Raw genomic sequence first — 17,948 nt, forward strand, 5'->3', positions numbered from 1 at the left:
GAAGTACTCAAGGAGAGATGAGTTGAACTGGTTCTAGTTACAAGTATCAGTTCAGCCTGGGTGTTCAGGGCCCCAGGCACACAGAGGTGTATGTGTGTGTGTGTGTGTGTGTGTGTGCGCGCGCGCACGCGCGTGCTCTTTGTACTTGGAACTTTCTGCTGTTAAAAGAAACAATCCATGTGCAATGATGAGTTATTCAAATGTGAAAGTCCTCAAAGTGATTCCAGCTGTAATTTCTATAAAATTTGGTAGTTTAATGTTTTTGAGGCAAGTCTTTAATTTGTAGATGAACCAGTTAGCTAAAAATCAAAATAGTTTTAATAATAAATATATTTGGGTTATATGATTACATTTTTTTATTTTTTTGAAGAGCATGTGTATTTTTTCCAACTTTTTAAAAGTTTTCGTAATAAAATTAAGTATCTTCTAATGCTCTTTTCTGTTACATGTAGCTGGCCGAGAGAGACGAGGGTAAGAAACTTTGGTGGGCGCCTTCAAGGAGAAGTGGCATATTATGCTCCATGTGGGAAGAAGCTTAGGCAGTACCCTGAAGTGATGAAGGTAAACATGTTCCTCCACCTTCTGAACATTTGGTTCTGATAAAGCATTCTAATGCAGAGGGAAAATGTTCTCAGATGAAGTTCCTTGGTACAAAATATTCTCTTGTATGGGTCTAATGTGCTTAACCTAAATTGCTCTCCTAAATATAGCTCTTTATGAAATATGCAAGACATTACTGCCTTGAAAGCTAGCTGCACATCAAAGCTGGCTTGTAATTATTATAACCTGAAGTGGAAAAACATGTGATTTTTTTTCACTGTCTCAGCAGAAATGGAATAGTAGCTATCATAAAGGGACAATTTCAGCTTCATTGCAAAAGTGAGAGTGGGTGGCTTCTACGAAGTCAGAAATGGAACACAGCATCTAGCTTTTAAAGTAGTCTTTGAACCAAAAAGTAATACCATAACCTAAATGAAGTAAATCACACTGCTTCTAGAGAATTACCTTTGTTAGTTTCTGGTATAGTAAGACTTACAGTGCTCTGACCAAGACTTCAGTGCACTGTTCCATCAGCAAGGGCTTTGATGTAATCAATGTGTCTTTCCTATTTAGTAAACTGTTTCCTGCTTAGTAATGGTAACAACCATTTTGTCCTTTATATGAGTATAACAATGTCTGCTTTGCTAGTGTGAAGTCTTACTCCAAATAGATAAAACAGTTTTAGAAAAACCAGTTTAAACAGCCAGTTAATGAGACAGTGCAAAAAGTTTGAACAGCACATGGTTTAGGGACAGGATCTTGTCATCTGATCACACCACATTGTTTACATGTTTTGTTTTGTTTTGTTTTTTATATTGGGAAGTAGGGATCCTTAATATTAGGTGAGTGGAAATTCTAGTGTTTTGCCGGAATTGGGTTTTAAATTAATTATCCACATATCTGAATATATCACCTAAGTTGCCTTTGAACTTGTGGATTAAATATACAACCTTATACTCATTCCCCAAAAACAGTTTCCCAAGGTGTCATTTCTGTGTTGTTTCCTTGGAAATCGCCCCTTTGCCTCTTACATTTATTTACCTGTAAATACTTAATAAATTCCCGTTTTCCTTACCAGCCCTGTTGAAACCATTTATAGTTTAGGGAGTGATGACATGTAGATTCTTGTCACTCATGCATGGTTTTGTCATCATAAATAATAAAATAATGTCCATTTTCCTTCAATTTCTTCATCTATAATATTAATAATAATAAATATTATTATTATTTCTGCCTTGAGATTATGGCTAAGTTAAAATGAAATAATATGCAAGTTTCAAATATGTTCAGATGCTCAGGGAAGCACAGTAGACACTTGTTTTTTTTGATTGAGCCTCTTCCTCTTGAGACCAATTATGAGGTCTCAAAAATGCTTTCGTTTTTGCTTATTTATTTTTTTTTTGGTTTTTTTTGTTTGTTTGTTTTTCTGAAAGTAACTTTCTTTGTGAAAAGTCACACGTTTCTATATTGTCTTACACTTTTAGTATAGAGAGTTAGATTGTTCAGAAGACTAAGCAAATCCCAAGGTCACATAGCCTCAATAAGGCAGAGCTGTGAATGAATGATGAATGAGTGAATAAAACAATGAATGAATGAGTGAACCAATAAGGCAAAGCTTAAGGTTCTGCAAATGTGTCCTTTGCATAGGTCACATAAGCCTCTTCCTGTTGTCCTGCTGAGGACCTTGCTGTGTTCAGCTTTGTCTCCTTACTGGTAGTTTTACAGTACCTAAAAATCTTAATTTTTTTTTTACATTTCTTTATAGAAATACATTATAGAGTATTTATTTATTTATTTATTTATTTATTTATTTATTTATTTATTTATTTATCCCTTTCTTGATTTTTGAGACAGGGTTTCTCTGTGGCTTTGGAGGCTGTCCTGGAACTAGCCTTTGTAGATCAGGCTGGTCTTGAACTCACAGAGATTCTCCTGCCTCTGCCTACAGAGTGCTCGGATTAAAGGCTTGCACCACTACCACCAGACCTAGACTTTTTCTTATTTTGACTTATTTTTTAGTTAAAATGTTTTATTTCAACTTAGTTTACCACCCAGTTTTTTGTTGTTGTTGTCGTTGTTGTTTTAATCTTAGTGAGTAACAGTGTTAAATAAACTCCCTACATACCTGCTCAGTTTTTTTTAGTCACAAACATTTTGGAAGGCAAAAACTTTTAGATATTCTTATTTTTAACCTTTGGTTCATGTTTCAGATCTTTATAACAGAATCATCTTCATGTTTTTAAATTCAATATACTTTTGCTCTGAGAGGAAAACTAATTACCATTCAATCCGTGAAGGATTTTTGGTATTGTATCAATAATAATTAGACTTAATCTATAAAGCCTCTTTACACAAAGCAGAATGTTCTTTGACATTCTTTCATTTTTTATTAAACTTAGTGTTCTTCCAAATGCATAGTTTCTTGTTGAAGTCACTGCAGTTAAGAACTTAGATGAGTCATTGGATCTGTGCCATGTTGAGCAACCAAGTAAGTGCACAGGGAAGATATCGTGAATTCTGATTTCAATTTTCAGTTGTTACTAAGTTAAATCCATTTCAAGGCACTTTTAGGTACCCATGAAAATGTTACACTTAGTAAATTAGAAATGTTCATGCTTTCAAAATTCATATATATATATATATATATATATAATACCATTTATATGTTTAAACATAGAATTAATCAGAAATTTACATAATTATGTAAGAATTTTCTATAAAAATTAACAGGTTATCTTTTTGTTAAAGTAACTGATATGGAAGAATTTTTTATTTCTTTTAGTAATTTAAAAAACAAACAATCTAAATCAGAAGTTGTCTTGTAGCACTTCTTAGGCTTTCTCTAGTCTGCCCAACTCTCCTTGTACTCCAGAACTGGGTCTCTGTAGGCATCCCTGTTGACCACAGTTTTGTCCTAGGGGATCCATTGAGTACCTTGTGGGCTTTCACCAATGACTTGATCTTTGACTTTCTGGTGGTTTACTTCTTGGCCCCAGTGGTCACCTTTAGGTCACCTTTGTTAGGTCCAGCCACTACAGCATGGCGTAGGTGTATGGCATATGTGTATGCCACCATCAGTTCCCTTGTGATAAAGGCTTTGCACTGGTCCAGTCAGGACGAACGCCACTTGCCCAGGTTTCCCCAACTTTTTCAATTTAACAGCAGCCAGCAAGCACAAAACAGGAAGCATATGTGATGAGCTAAAATTCTGGAGGTTATAAAATAGTTTGCCACAAATGCGTTATTGTCACACAACAATACTTTTCTCTGTGTATAAAGTATCTCTAACTTTATGCAAGTTGTATAATAGTTTGATGACTAACCATATATTAAAAACAAAATTTTATATATCAAAAGGAGCCTAACTAGTATGGTGTTGCCTGCCTTCAATCCCAGCAGTGGGTGGCAAAGGAGGGAAGATTGTAAAATTGAGGCCCTCCTGGTCTGCATATTGGATCTGTGTTTTAAAGTATAACAACAACAAAAATTCAAAAAGGGGGATAACATAAATATATCAAAATTCACAATGTCTTTAATTGGTCATGGTAGAATGGGCTTTTATTCTTCTCTATTGTGTTCTTTCTATGTTCTGAAATTTACTTGAATCAAGTATAGAATGTGGAAAATTGTTTTGTTTTTTCAAAATAATACTTCTCTACTTTGTAATGCAATGAAACAAAGAAATTTTTATTTTTCAAATTCAATAAAATTGAATATAAGGATTTCAGGTACTCCACATTTGGTACATACATTTGGTGTTTAAGAGGAAATAAATGCTTTTTGAATAAATTTACTGTCATTTTCACTACTCTTAAATTGATAGCTTTCATTGGGAATATATTTTGTATTTTACATTTATTTTTATTCTTCCTTTTATGACATGCCAGGGAAACATCAATTGTTAGTTCTAATTTTACTTAAAGCAGTCATTAATTAAAAATATTCCAAAACTCTTATCAGACAGATAAAATTTAGGGGGTAATTTCTCCAAGACGGTAATGTTTGGAGTGGTGAAAACATCATTTTGTACAAGATAATCGCCATTTTCATTCTCTGTTCCGAGGCTCATGGTGTGTATTTGACGATAATAGCAAAAGTTGGCTGAAAATAGTGATTGTGTGTATTACAGCAAGATGAAAACTTTTAAGCATGTCAAAGTGTAAGTGGAGAACAGCATCGTAATGGTTGTCTTTCAGACAATTAAAGCAGATGCCCTTAATTGAAGAGAGTAGGCTCTAAAGGGAAGGGGGCTGAGCAAACTTGAATTCATGAAGAGTTTTCTTTGAGTTCAAGACGTGAAGTGAGCTCTGAAGGATCAGCGAATGGTTAGCATTGCTGCTAGCTAGATTTCAAATGTTTTTTCAGTTTCCATAAAAAAACCTCATCATAGATGACTGACTTTGTGAAACAAGTGGCTATACTCTGAAGGCCGTTCTCTGCCATCGGCCTGTCTCCAGCTGGAGCTCTGTTACTATGGCCTCTTTGCAGCTCTGTGGAAAGGATGCAAATAGATGTCTTTACAGAATTCTGTTCCATTGCATCATAAAAAAAACTTGTTGGTCCTTATGTTTGTCATCATTTTTATTTTATTTTACTGTTTTTGGTTACCAAAGTAATAGAAAATATGTTTGTGCTGGCTCGATTTTGGTAAGTTTGAGAGAGTTATTTCTTTTATACATATTTGCCTCTGGGAATATAGGAAGGTGTCCCAGTAAGTAGCTGATAATAGGGGTTGTTTTCAAGTGTCTCTCATTGCACTCTCACAAGTGTTGTGTGACTTGTAGTAGGTAAAATATTTAATTAAGCATAACTTTTAAAAATAATTCTGTATTCTGCCCTAAGTAACTTCAGAGGTGTTTAGGACATTGGAGGTCTACACTAACTCTGTGTAAGAAAAAAACAAAACAAAAAATAGCAAGGAGATCCCCAAAGAGGGAGGGCAAAAGAAGGAAAGATGTATAAAGGGCAAGTGAGTTACACACCATTCAGAACCTTTCTGAGATTGCTTTTTGAAGGACTCTGTTTAATGGCGTTATGCCATAAGAAAAGTAAAATGTGTTTCTTTCAGAAAATAGCCTTTTAAAAAGTCACTTTATAAATATTTATGACAAATAATGTCCCCAGTTTTTCCCCAAAGACATATTTTTTCTCACAAAGGAAATTGTGAACATACCTGTTGCTGTAGAAGTGAACTTGAAAGTCTAAATTTGAAGAAAAACTAATGTGAATGGAGAAACCAGCTACGATGTTATTATACAAGCTACAAAAAAGTGTATTACCTGGTGAATTTCATGTCAATCTGTTGCTGTCTAACTAAAATGAAAGGGCTTTTTGGATGAAAATTGAAAGGAGCAATCATAATAATTTGGACCACACGTTGTCTCAGCACAGTTACAGTGCTGGTGATTCTTTTAAATTACATAAAGAACAAAAGATTGGGAGTCAACAACCAGAGTTCTACACCAGCTCTGCTGTTAACTGCCACACCTGTGCAACCTGGCTCTGGCACATATGGACTCTGGGAACATGAGTGATCAGCTCTGGCAGGGGAGGAGTCTGGAGATTAATGTCTCTCGTTTATCAGGTAGGATTTTAATGGCTAAAAGAGCCCTGTACAAGACGGCCTACCATGTAAGCCCATGTGTGGATCTACTGAAGGTCATTCTGAGTCACTTTAAAGTCCTCTCTTCCCTTTCCATCCTCTGTTTTCTGGACTAAGCACAGAAGTCACTTAGTCCTCTAAAGTTGTGATCTTCGGGATCACCTATTTGATCAGTTGGACAGCATAATCAACATTGTGGAGATACTTATATCAAACCACACCTTTCTCCACCGCATTTCACGGGTGACTGCCCTGTTCTCCCAGAGAAAGCTATTTTGGTCTTTTATATCTCTTAAATGCTACTCAAAATAGTATGTGGCTCTAATGAGCTGTGTAGCTGGAGAGATTAAGACTGCCTAGTGCCCTTTGTGTGAAGTACATTGAGCTCTCTGTGCTTCTCTGAGGGTAGAAAGCAGTGGAAAGTAGACACCGGGCCTAGGTAGGAAAGCCCAACAGAATCCCACTTTTCTTGTTTTTTCTTTTTCTTTTTTTTTTTTTTTGTTTTTTTTTTGTTTTTGTTTTTTGATTTTTGTTTTTTTTCGAGACAGGGTTTCTCTGTGGCTTTGGAGACTATCCTGGAACTAGTTCTTGTAGACCAGGCTGGTCTCGAACTCTCACAGAGATCCGCCTGCTTCTGCCTCCTGGGTGCTGGGATTAAAGGCATGCACCACCACTGCCCGGCCCCACTTTTCTTCATGTCCACTTTTATTCAATTGTAACTTGTCAGAGTCTTTCAAAAAGTATTTGATACACGTGCTTTGCTCTTGCCCTTCAATTTTTCTGAGACTTCTAACCCTTGTAATTCAGCATCCCATGTCACTTGAAGCACTAAGGCATATATAATTCCCTTGCCTGGAATGGAAATGCAGATAACCAGGTCTTTCCTAACCCTCCTCTTCTGAGTTAGAGAGATGGCTCAGCAGTTAGGAGCACTTGCTGCTCTTGCAGAGCCCCTGAGCTCACTTCCTAGCATCCACTTGGCAACTCACAGTCACAGATGACTCAACTTCCAGAGGATCCACACAACCACAAATAACCTATGTTCAAAGGATCCAGCACCTTCTGGCCTCTGTGAGCACCAGGTATACATGCACTAAGTACACTGTCATAGGGGCAGGCAAAACATTCATAAACATGGTGTAAAAATAAGTTTTAAAATGTTTGAAAAGATTCTTTGTCTTTTAGGTATGACATTTTGAAATGTTTCATGTAAGCGTTTAGAAAGTAAGACTCAAAGTACACTTTCAGAAGGAAGTTGATTTCAGGTTTGTTATTTTAAAGCAACTTTATTTTTAGGCTGTTGTTAATTTTACAAAAAAAATATCTAGTGAAAATCTTTTTGGTGAATAATCTAATCAGTAAATGACTATGAAATCTAACATTGTCACAACAAATGCATTAATCTAGATTTCAACCGTAGACCACAGTTATTTTATTTCCAAGAGACAGGGATATTAGATGATAAAGATCCCATCCATGCAGGTGTAGTTAAGCATACCATTGACCTAAGCAGAGACAGGTGGATCTCTTTGCGTTTAAATCCAGCCTAGTCTACAAAACAATTTCTAGGCCAATCAAGACTACATAGTAAGACCCTGTCTCAAAGTAACGGAAAAGAAAATAGGAAAGAAAAGAAACAAGAATTTCCTCATTTATTTTAAAAGTGCCACCCTCTCAAGTGTTAACTGGAAAAATCGGCCTTTAGAGGGGTGGAATTGTAAATCCACACCAAGTGTTTGTGATACTAACACTGAGAAAATCGATCCTGAGAAATTTGGCAGATAGACCACCTAGGTTACTCAGCCCCCATGTACTCATTCACTATTAGGACGCAATATCAAGCAGGATTGAGATGTGGGAGCACACCCATGCCTATCTAAGCATGATGGTCCTGTTTAGTTTTCTTCCTGGTTCGCTTCAGGCTTCCCTTTTCATATCCAGGTAGTCTTCAGCTTTTGTTTCTTCTTCTGTAAGACTTAAGCATTTGCCTTTCTTTCTGCTTCTAATCCCCATTCCCAGAGTTTCATAATGTGTATATGGTTCATTGAGACAATTTGCTGTCCAAACTTCTAAAGCTTTCAGTCTGTTAACATTTGTGATGTGTCCCTGAGTCACCTACACTAGAGTAGCCTGAGTCTGAGGTACATTGTTATACATTCTGTGGCTTTGGAGCTGGGGATATGCCTCCACAGAAAGATCACTGGCTGCTTTTCCAGAATACCTGTGTTTGCTTCCTGGCTCCCAGATGGTGGCTACAACCTCTTGGAGTTGAGATACAGGGGATGCAGTGCCCTTTCTGGATTCCAAAGGTACCATGTGTGGTGCACATGAATACACTCAAACAAGACACACATACGTACACATAAAAAATGTAGTGATAGATTATTTATGATTTATTAATCATAATCAGAGTTAGCCCCAATGTATAGAGATCAGGCAGTGGTGATACATACCTTTAATCCCGGCAGTCTGGAGCTAGTGGTACACACCTTTAATCCTAAGATTAGGATTAAGAGATCTCTGTGAGTCCAAGGCCATCCAGATCTACACAAGAGTGAATCATTCTAAAAGAAAATTATAGCTCACACCTTTAAATCCCGGCACTAGAGGGGTATAAAAGACCGGAGCAAGTATTCAGGAGGCCACACTGAGAAGAGGCAGCAGTTTGAGACTTGGTGAACAGTTCGTGCATGGATCTGCCCTTTGAGCCTGAGCTAGAGGTAAGAGCTAGTGGCTGACTGCTTTTCTTTCCTGATCTTCAGGTTGAACCCCAATATCTGTCTCTGGGTCTTTTATTTTTCACATTACAAGAAAATCTTTTAAAAATTATATTCATTTTTATTTTATGTGTGTTGGTGTTTTGCTGGCATGTCTCTTCAAGGGTGCCAGATCCCCTGGAACAGTAGTTACAGACAGTTGTGAACTGCCATGTGGGTGCTGGGAATGGAACCTGGGTCCTCTGGAAGAGGAGTTAGTGTTCTTAACGGCTGAACAATCTCCTCAGCCCCTAAAAATAATTTGAATGTTTTTTTGTTTGTTTGTTTTTGTTGTTGTTTTTTCTGTACTGGAGAGATGACTTACTGGGGGCAGGAACTGAGGGATCCAGGTCATGGTAGTTGAAGAGAACAGGTTCCACGAAGTTGTTTCACAACACAAACACATTAATAAGTAATAAAAATTTAAGAACTTAGAAATGCCTTTTCTTTTAGGGAAGGAATTCTAGATCACCCTTAGATATTGTACCAAATAACTTTAAAAAAATAATAGATTGTAGTCTTATAGTATAGTTTCACTTATCTCATATTTCTTTATGTTAAATTTTTTTAGTCTTCTTAAATAAAATGTAAAAAAAATATAAATTAATAGTCCTTCAAAAGGGACTATAAAATAGTGGACATAATCTTTGATCATCTCTGTATTTTTGATCATCTCCGAAATGTCTCTTTTTTTTTTTTTCTCGAGACAGGGTTTCTCTGTGTAGCTTTGGAGCCTATCCTGGCACTCGCTCTATAGACCAGGCTGGCCTCGAACTCACAGAGATCCACCTGCCTCTGCCTCCCAAGCGCTGGGATTAAATGCATGTGCCACCAACGCCCAGCATGTCTTTTAAGTCTGAAGAGATATTATTTCTAGTAAACTTTCTTTCTTTTTTTTTTTTTTGTTTTTGTTTTTTTTTGGTTTTTTGAGACAGGGTTTCTCTGTGGCTTTGGAAGCTGTCCTGCAACTAGCTCTTGTAGACCAGGGTGGTCTCGAACTCACAGAGATCCACCTGCTTCTGCCTCCCGAGTGCTGGGATTAAAGGCGTGTACCACCAACGCCCGGCATGGAAACTTTTTTGTCTTAAAACTTAAAAAATTAAAATAAAAAATAAGCAGCCAGGCATAGTGGCACAAGCCTTTAATCCCAGCACTTCAAAGTCAGAGGCAGGAGATCTCTGTGAATTCGACGCCAGCCTGATTTATGGAGCTACTTCCAGGACAGCCAGGGTTAACCCACAAGAACCCTGTTTCAAAAAAAGAAAGAACAAAAAATAAACATTTTCCACTAATGCTGGGGAACCCAAGCCATCCTGGCACATAAAGTAACTTTTTAACATGTAAATTTATGACTCACAAGAGCTAGTCAAGTGTTAGGAATTCAATTCACTTCTCCACAAGAGATGGCCACTGATAGCTGGACTGTATGGCTTTACCCACATTAATTTAACTATTCAGTGAATTAAAGTAGTAATATAAATCTGATATTTCCTAATCTACCTTTTTTTGTTTTTGAAATCAAAGAGTTAGATGACAATATGTCAAATCCAATATATGCAATCCTCTTAAAGTATTTGCTTTCGGCCAGGTGTTGGTGGTGCACGCCTTTAATCCCAGCACTTGGGAGGAAGAGGCAGGAGGATCTCTGTGAGTTTGAGGTCAGCCTGGTCTACAGAGCTAGTTCCAGGAAAGACTCCCAAACAACACAGAGAAACCCTGTCTTTGGACACCAAAAAAAAAAAAAATTCCTTTCTAAATGCCATGGGCACCAATGTCAATTACAATGGCACTGTTGTCTGATAAGTTTTAAAAACCAACATACTCTGCTTGCTGATAGTAGGAAGTTTTCTTAAGTGACTGTGAAATTACTGTATAAAAATCATATTTAATATGAAAAGGTACTCATATAAAACCCCCATATTGTCTTGAAATAGGTTTTCCTACTAATGAGATATTTTAAAAACAGAATGCCGGTTTGCTTACAGACCCTTATGCTCTCTTGTCCCTGAGTCACAAATGTTACTTTTGCTTATTTGATCTGTGTTATACATGCTGCTTTGATGCCTAAAATCATAACAAAGGAGTGAAAAGCTAATAAGAAACTTCCCTTGATGGTGAGCACAGCTTACTCTAACCTATCTGTACTGGTGGCTTTCTTCTGAAGTCGAATGTGGCCTGAAATGTACTTGATGCAACTGTTGATTCTATTGACTTTAATCTTAATCTTTAGAGTAAACAAATTTTTCTCAAAGTAGATTTAAAAGTTGTTTTCACATGCAAATCACTGAAGAGCTAGTATTAGATTTTTACTTTTAGCAAGCAGATGTGGAATATATGCTCTAGTTTTTTAGCCACAAATTTGGATTGATATAGGCCTAAAAGTTATGATCAGGCACTCATCAACTTATATATACTTATATATCAAAAGATATAGGAATGTCTTTGTAACCTCAGATACAAAGTCAAGAGCACATTGTGTCTGAAGTGTGACAGTTGCTTTCAAATTGAATCACAATTTTCTTCCTTGCTTTCGTTGTACCTCTAAAACAGTTACCACTGCCATATGAGTTAGAAATGTTATAAAGATCAAAGTGTATGACTTCAGAGTGCCTGAACAAGAATAGGACTTCTCTTGTGGATATGTAGCTATTTTCTATTCCCTTAGCAAGTGTGTTTGTAATTAACAGGCCCTTCAGCGTACTCTAATGTTGCTTTCAAATGTCTGTGTTTGTTACAATATTCAATTGTTAAATTTTCTCAATAGTTTCTTTAGATCAATTGCCAAGTAAGACTGATGAATTGGGATTAATACATCTTTTAAAGTCTACTTAATTTTCTTGTACTGTTGGTTAAGCTTGTCACAATTTATTTGTTGAAGAGGCCATATCATTTGTTGATTTCCTACAGACTAGGTTTTGCATGTATTTTAAAAAGATGCTTCTCACCCTGTCTTGCTATTAGTATTCAGGCATCTGTACTGGCCTGCCCTTGGGGTTCTAACAAGATATGGCCTCAGCTGCTGCCATTAAGAGCACCACCTGTGCACATTCACTACTTTTCCTTTTAATAGGTCCCTCCTCCTCCCTCCTCCCTCCTCCCTCCTCCTCCTCCCTCCTCCCTCCCTGCCTCCCTCCCTCCCTCCCTCCCTTCCTCCCTCTCTCCCTCTCTCTCCTTCTCTGCCTGTCTCTCTGTTACTCCTCTCTGCCTCTCTCTTCTCTTCTGGGGCTCCTTTCCCCAGGGGCCGGTCTCCCCTCTCCGCCTACTCCTTTTCCCAATCACTTTCCCCAAATAAAAACCCCTTCAACCCAAGCTCTGTCACATGGTGTCTTTCTCTCTTGCACTGCTTTTTAAAATTACAACACTTGCCTTTAAAATTACAGTGATTAGATCTCGAATTTTGAGCAAGTCCAGGTTTGCTAGGGATAGGAATAAGATGACTTTACAGGTGGCATGAATATCCATCAGGAGGAGAGTGTTGTCCTGATAGTCTCTTTTTTGATGAAGTGCAACCCATTCAAGGGCAACTTATTTCATGAGTGATTACAAAAGACTAATATTTTACCTTTCTTTTTCATGTATTAACTATAATATTCATCTAAGAAAAAGGTTTGTCTCATATCTGGGTTACCTGATATTTTTAGTGAACTTTTAACACACAAGAATAACTCATAGGGAATTTATCACACAACTCATACTTTCAAATGCCTCCCAACTTTGTCATAATTGTATTAAGAAATGATTGTTATGTTGCCCTGTGTATGCTTATAGATATAGATACAAATCCGTCTATGTACTTAATGAAGAAATAAATAATATGACTAAGTATATTAAAGATTTACCATAAAAATCACTAAACTAAATTTAGTTTTTAAAAGTTAAATTTTATACCATCCTTATATATTTTTTTAAAAACTATGATTTTTTAACTAGAATTTTCTATTATGCTGATCCCTTGTTTTTATTTTGTTTGTAATATTTATTTCTGTAATTTATTAATTAAAAGGGAATGCAGTGGTGTCTTTTGAAAGAAGAGGATGTCATTCCTCGTATCAGGGCAATGGATGGCCGAAGGGGAAGACCACCCAATCCAGATAGACCAAGAGCAAGAGAGGAATCCAGGATGAAACGCCGAAAGGGCCGCCCTCCCAATGTGGGCAGTGCAGAATTCCTCGATAACACAGATGCAAAATTACTAAGGAAACTACAGGCTCAAGGTAAGATGCACTTATTCTCTGTCACTAATAATCATATGAAAACCCAATAGTCATCCTTCTCATACTTTTGACTTGGAAGTGATTGACACTGCTCTCAAATCAGAGTTCTTTGAAGGCTTAACTGTATTTTGAGTCATGCTTACAGACCCATCCTCTCCTGTGTGCTGCAGTTACACTGTTGAGGCTTACACAGAAGGGGGATCAGCCAGCACTTGGCACATGCCCTAAGGTTGCGCCTACCTGGGAGTCTCCTTTTAACAGCTCCCAATTCCTTAAAGTATACATGAGAGTAACTCTAAAATATTGGGTCTGTAGGTCAGTTTTCACACAGAGAACTCCAGTTATTGGTGACTAACCCCAGTGTTTTAGTTTGGAGTCTCCTGAAGTCTGGTTATGCAATTTCAGAATGCTGCCTTCAGCACTTAGAAGATGTGACAAGAGCACCAGAGATCAGGTTTATTAAGTTCTAAGTACTTCTAGTGATTGGAAATGTATTTACTATTCAAAATTATACATGAATTACCTTGGATCTGTTCCTTATAACACAGAGAAGACTAAAATAAAGTCGATGTTCTGCTGTGGAGCCCGAGTCATTTTGTACAAAAGTGACTCTTTAGACTGTCTTAAGCATATCATATTGTGTAAATATCTTGAACTTGTAAACATATATGTACAGATAACTGATGACTTAAATTTTTAATAATTAAGTTATATTCAAAAGGCTATGAGAATTTTATGTCATTTCAATAATGCTTTAGCTCTGTGAATATAAGACCTAGAGAAAAATATACAAAATGTATTTCTGTTCATTGTAAATAAATCATAATCCATAGGATAAAGCTCATAGAACAATATACTTTAAAAGAAAGTTCTTTTTCTCACTCACCAGTGGAGCCATCATAACAAGTTTTTGTTAGTCTCTAGAAATATGTACACACACATCCACATTCCATGTATACTTTATGCACCTTACACTTTGTCAGCTTGATCTCGGTCATCTTTCTGTGTTAGCACCTAAGAACCAACCTTCCAGTGGCTCTGCAGCCAGTGATGCTTCATTATAACATCAGTCTCTTCTGATGAATCTTTACCATCACAAACAGTGTAATAATAAACACCCTTGTAAATGTATAACATAGATCACACCCATAGTTTACATACAAATCAGCACTGTTTCTAAAATGGTTGTTCCAATTCATACTTCATCCAACAGCATTTACAATAACTACTGGCTAGCATCTAGCTTAATATAGCTTTAGTCTTTCTCTGCCTTAACATACTCAATTTTTAACATTATTTTCTTTATCTTAAAACTTTCATCTTCCAAATTGCTTAGTAACAATTAAAAGCAAAACAGTAAATATTTTAGAAGACATGCATGAGTTTTAAATTTAGTTTAAAGTTATTTTTATGTTATTGGGTTTTGTTGGTTTTTCAAGACTGTTTCTTTGTGTAGCCTTGGCTGTTCTGAAACTAACTCTGTAGAGTAACCTGGCCTCCTGAGTGTTGGGATTAAAAGTGTGCACCACCATAGCAGCTTTAGTGTGCTCAGCTTTAGTTTAAAGTTTTTAAAACTGCATTTTCAATTATTGTTTTTCCTCTGTGTCTGTGCACCCACATATGCACATATATGTATAGGTGCACATACCACAGCATATGTGTGGAGGTCAGAAGAGAGCTTCCATGAATCAGTCCTTTCCTTCTACCATGTGGGCCGCAGGGATAAACACAGGTTGTCAGTCGTGGTAGGAAGTCCCTTCGCCCTGAGGTTTAAAGGTCATTATCAATTAAAGCCTTGACTCTTGTGAGGCTTGTATAATGGTAGCTACATTGTATTAAAAATGAGTGCTTGAAGTAAACTGGTGGGCCAAAATGTCTTCTTTTTCTATATGCTTTCATTTCTAATACAGGTACTAATACATGCTCTAAAACAGAGCCTTTAAATTTGAAAAATTAACTCTTTTGTAACAAAGAAGTTAATTGTCCTTTAACCCAGAATTTTATTCCTCTAGATTACAAATTGACTTTATTCCATGACATGTAACATGTATGTCTCTGTTTGTAATAGGCTTCACTTTAGGCCCTAATTGTTTGTGTGTGTGTGTGTGTGTGTGTGTGTGTGTGTGTGTGTGTGTGTGTGTGTGTTTCTGTACGTGAACACAAGTACTTAGTGTTTCATGCTTTTTACATTTATTAATTTATTAAGGACAGTAGGGGGCACTTGTGTCCCCATTAATTGTGGATGTTACAGGACAAATTGCAGATATCGGTTCTCTCCTTTCCCCTTACTGGTTGTATGGATCAAATTCCGGTCCTTAGGTTTGGTAGTTAACAGTCCTCATACACTGAGCACCTCAGAGCATTCAATATTTAACAATGAGTGATTACTACATTTGGGCTAGCAAGGTAACTCAATGGGTAAAGTTACTTCCTGCCCAGTTCTTGTGATCTGAGTTCTGTCCCTGGGTACCCCACATCAAGGTGGAAGAGGCAAATGGTTCCACCAAGTCATCCTCTGAGCTCTGCATAGCTGCCATGGCCCACCCAACCACATACATACATCATACACTTATATACAACAATAAGTAAGTAAATAAATAATATTTTTATAGTTGCAAGAATATGAACTTTTATGTGCCCCTTTTTTAGAGATTAAGCAACAATGGATTGTTTAACTGTTTCAAACAGTTTAAAGAGATTATTTGAGAAGATTCTAGAAATTTCTGTTGTATATTATCCTACAAGGATTAAACTATGCTGAAAATCTTGATTAAGTTCACAGAATAATAATAATATGATAAATGCACATTTTGAACATATTTCCAAATACTGTAAAACTGAGAGAGCTCTAAATTATCAGAGGATAAAGATTAAAATCTGACCCAGTTTAGATATGGTAATGGCTTTCAGTGTGTGTAAATGAAAACTGCACGTTAACTGACCGCCACAAATAAATCAGGCTGTGGACAGCAGAAAATAGCAGATAGCACTGATGTCACAGAACTTAGATGTGCAGAAAGTGCTTTCCCAGTACCTGCCTTCTCAGAAGGAGTGCTCACAACTGTCTGACATCTGCAGATTTTAGTCATGCTACAGTGCTGTGGAATATCATGTCCAAAGAAATGACTTATGTCTGAAAGATCACTAATTCTGTGTGGTATGAGTTTATTTGCAACTAAATGCTTATCTTTGAAATTAAAGCAAATGTGTTTTTGAAAATTTTATTAGCATCTACTTATTGGAAAAATTACTGACTTTATTATGACATTTTCAGAATTTATGAGGCCCATGCTTCTATTAGAGAAAGAATTTAGCTTATAGCAAAAGATAAACTTATATAACTTTTTTATGAAACTTTTCCAAATCACATATGCTTTTCAACTGAAGACAAAGTTGAGTCATTAAATCAGAGTTCAACAAAAACCTAAAAAAAACCCACATTCAATTCTTAAATATTAATCTTTAAATATTGAAAATATATTATTTTTTATCATTATGTTCATCTTCTAGCATATTGTTAGCAGAGGTTGCTTTCTCTTCATGCCAGTTTAGAAATGTTTATTTCTAAGGTGTTTACTATATAAGAGATCTTTTTCATAACTCAAAGTGTTAAGGATGTCTATGAGTTCCAAATAGTGAACATTATTGGAAGGTCGAAATGTATTTTAGCATCAGCGTTCATTTTATCTTTCAGTAACATCTATAGTTTGCTACATAAAATTATGCTTTGCTTTCAGAATTGTTGCAATAGAAAATTAGTGACCACCAGCTCATAGCCTATATGTCTAACCTACTAGGACTTTGAATCATTCAAATGCTGCCTCAAGGTTTTTCTCATAGTGAAATGTATACAGGCAGTTTAGAAAGATTGGAGTTTGTGCTTTGACTGCTCTGTAACTTCTATGAACCTTACACATTTTATTTATATACTGTGTATAAGATTGCTTACCTTATAAAATATCTGTGAAGATTAAATAAAATCATGTAAATTTAATGCATTACCCAATTAGTAAATGGTAGACATACATAATCATTGTCAATTAATATAGTTTATAGGTTCCTTACATCTTCATCAGCTACAAAATTTAGAACTATTGTTTTGTATTGTAAAGTGGTACTTTCTAAAATTATTTTTCAAGTAATATTATGATACATCCCTTTTAGAGTTAATAGCATTCAGATTGCACTATTGAGGAGAATAATGACATTATATGGTTTCTGTATCCATCAGACCCATTTCCACACTAACAACCAATCACTAAATTCCAGTGACACAGGGTGCTAAAAACTAATCACTTTTCCAGATGGAATCAGAGAACAGCTTCATAGATTGTCCACATGTGTGGGCTCAATTGGCTCTGTGTGTTCAATACACAACAGCCTATGTCCTTGGCTGGTGGGCAAGGCACAGGGCAGTAGAGAACACATGCTCCCTTGAAAGCTCTGCTTTCACTTCAGCTAACGTTCTCTTGACCATGGGAGAGATTCAGAATCTAGGGGCAGAGTTTATTCCATGTCTCCATGAGAATGATGGGGATCACATTTATACAGTTACTCTTTTCTTCATATTTGATTAAATAATTTGGCAGTTCTTTTCTAATTTTTGGTTGCTTTAAAATTCATGATTTGTTTGTTTCAGCCACTTAAATGCTGGGATTACAGCCCTGAGTCAGCTTGTCTGGCCACTTCTAAGGGGAGAATGAACATGACATGCTCTCCCACCTAGTATAAATCTACCCACGATTTTCATAAGTGTTTTGTTATTCATGGTGACACAGCACCAGTTTCACAGTTATTCTTTGAGATTTATCAGGTGTGTCAATAATACCCTTTGAA

The 17,948-nt window shown here is 36.4% G+C and overlaps 1 protein-coding gene across 11 annotated transcripts in view; it reads left to right on the plus strand.

Moving 5' to 3' along the window:
* The window catches only part of Baz2b (bromodomain adjacent to zinc finger domain 2B), a 215,705-nt gene that overhangs the window by 152,451 nt on the left and 45,306 nt on the right, over nucleotides 1-17,948 (plus strand). For 9 of the 11 annotated variants that reach the window (XM_027420349.1, XM_027420355.1, XM_027420359.1 and 6 more), the window contains 2 exons: nucleotides 453-561; nucleotides 12,902-13,112. In XM_027420349.1, the coding sequence (XP_027276150.1) occupies nucleotides 453-561; nucleotides 12,902-13,112 (320 nt within the window). The remainder of the gene's footprint in view (nucleotides 1-452; nucleotides 562-12,901; nucleotides 13,113-17,948) is intronic. The other 2 variants (XM_027420354.1, XM_027420360.1) reach the window with 1 other exon arrangement.

Source organism: Cricetulus griseus, chromosome 6 (assembly GCF_003668045.3).
Source record: "Cricetulus griseus strain 17A/GY chromosome 6, alternate assembly CriGri-PICRH-1.0, whole genome shotgun sequence".
Classification (NCBI taxonomy): Eukaryota; Metazoa; Chordata; class Mammalia; order Rodentia; family Cricetidae; genus Cricetulus; species Cricetulus griseus.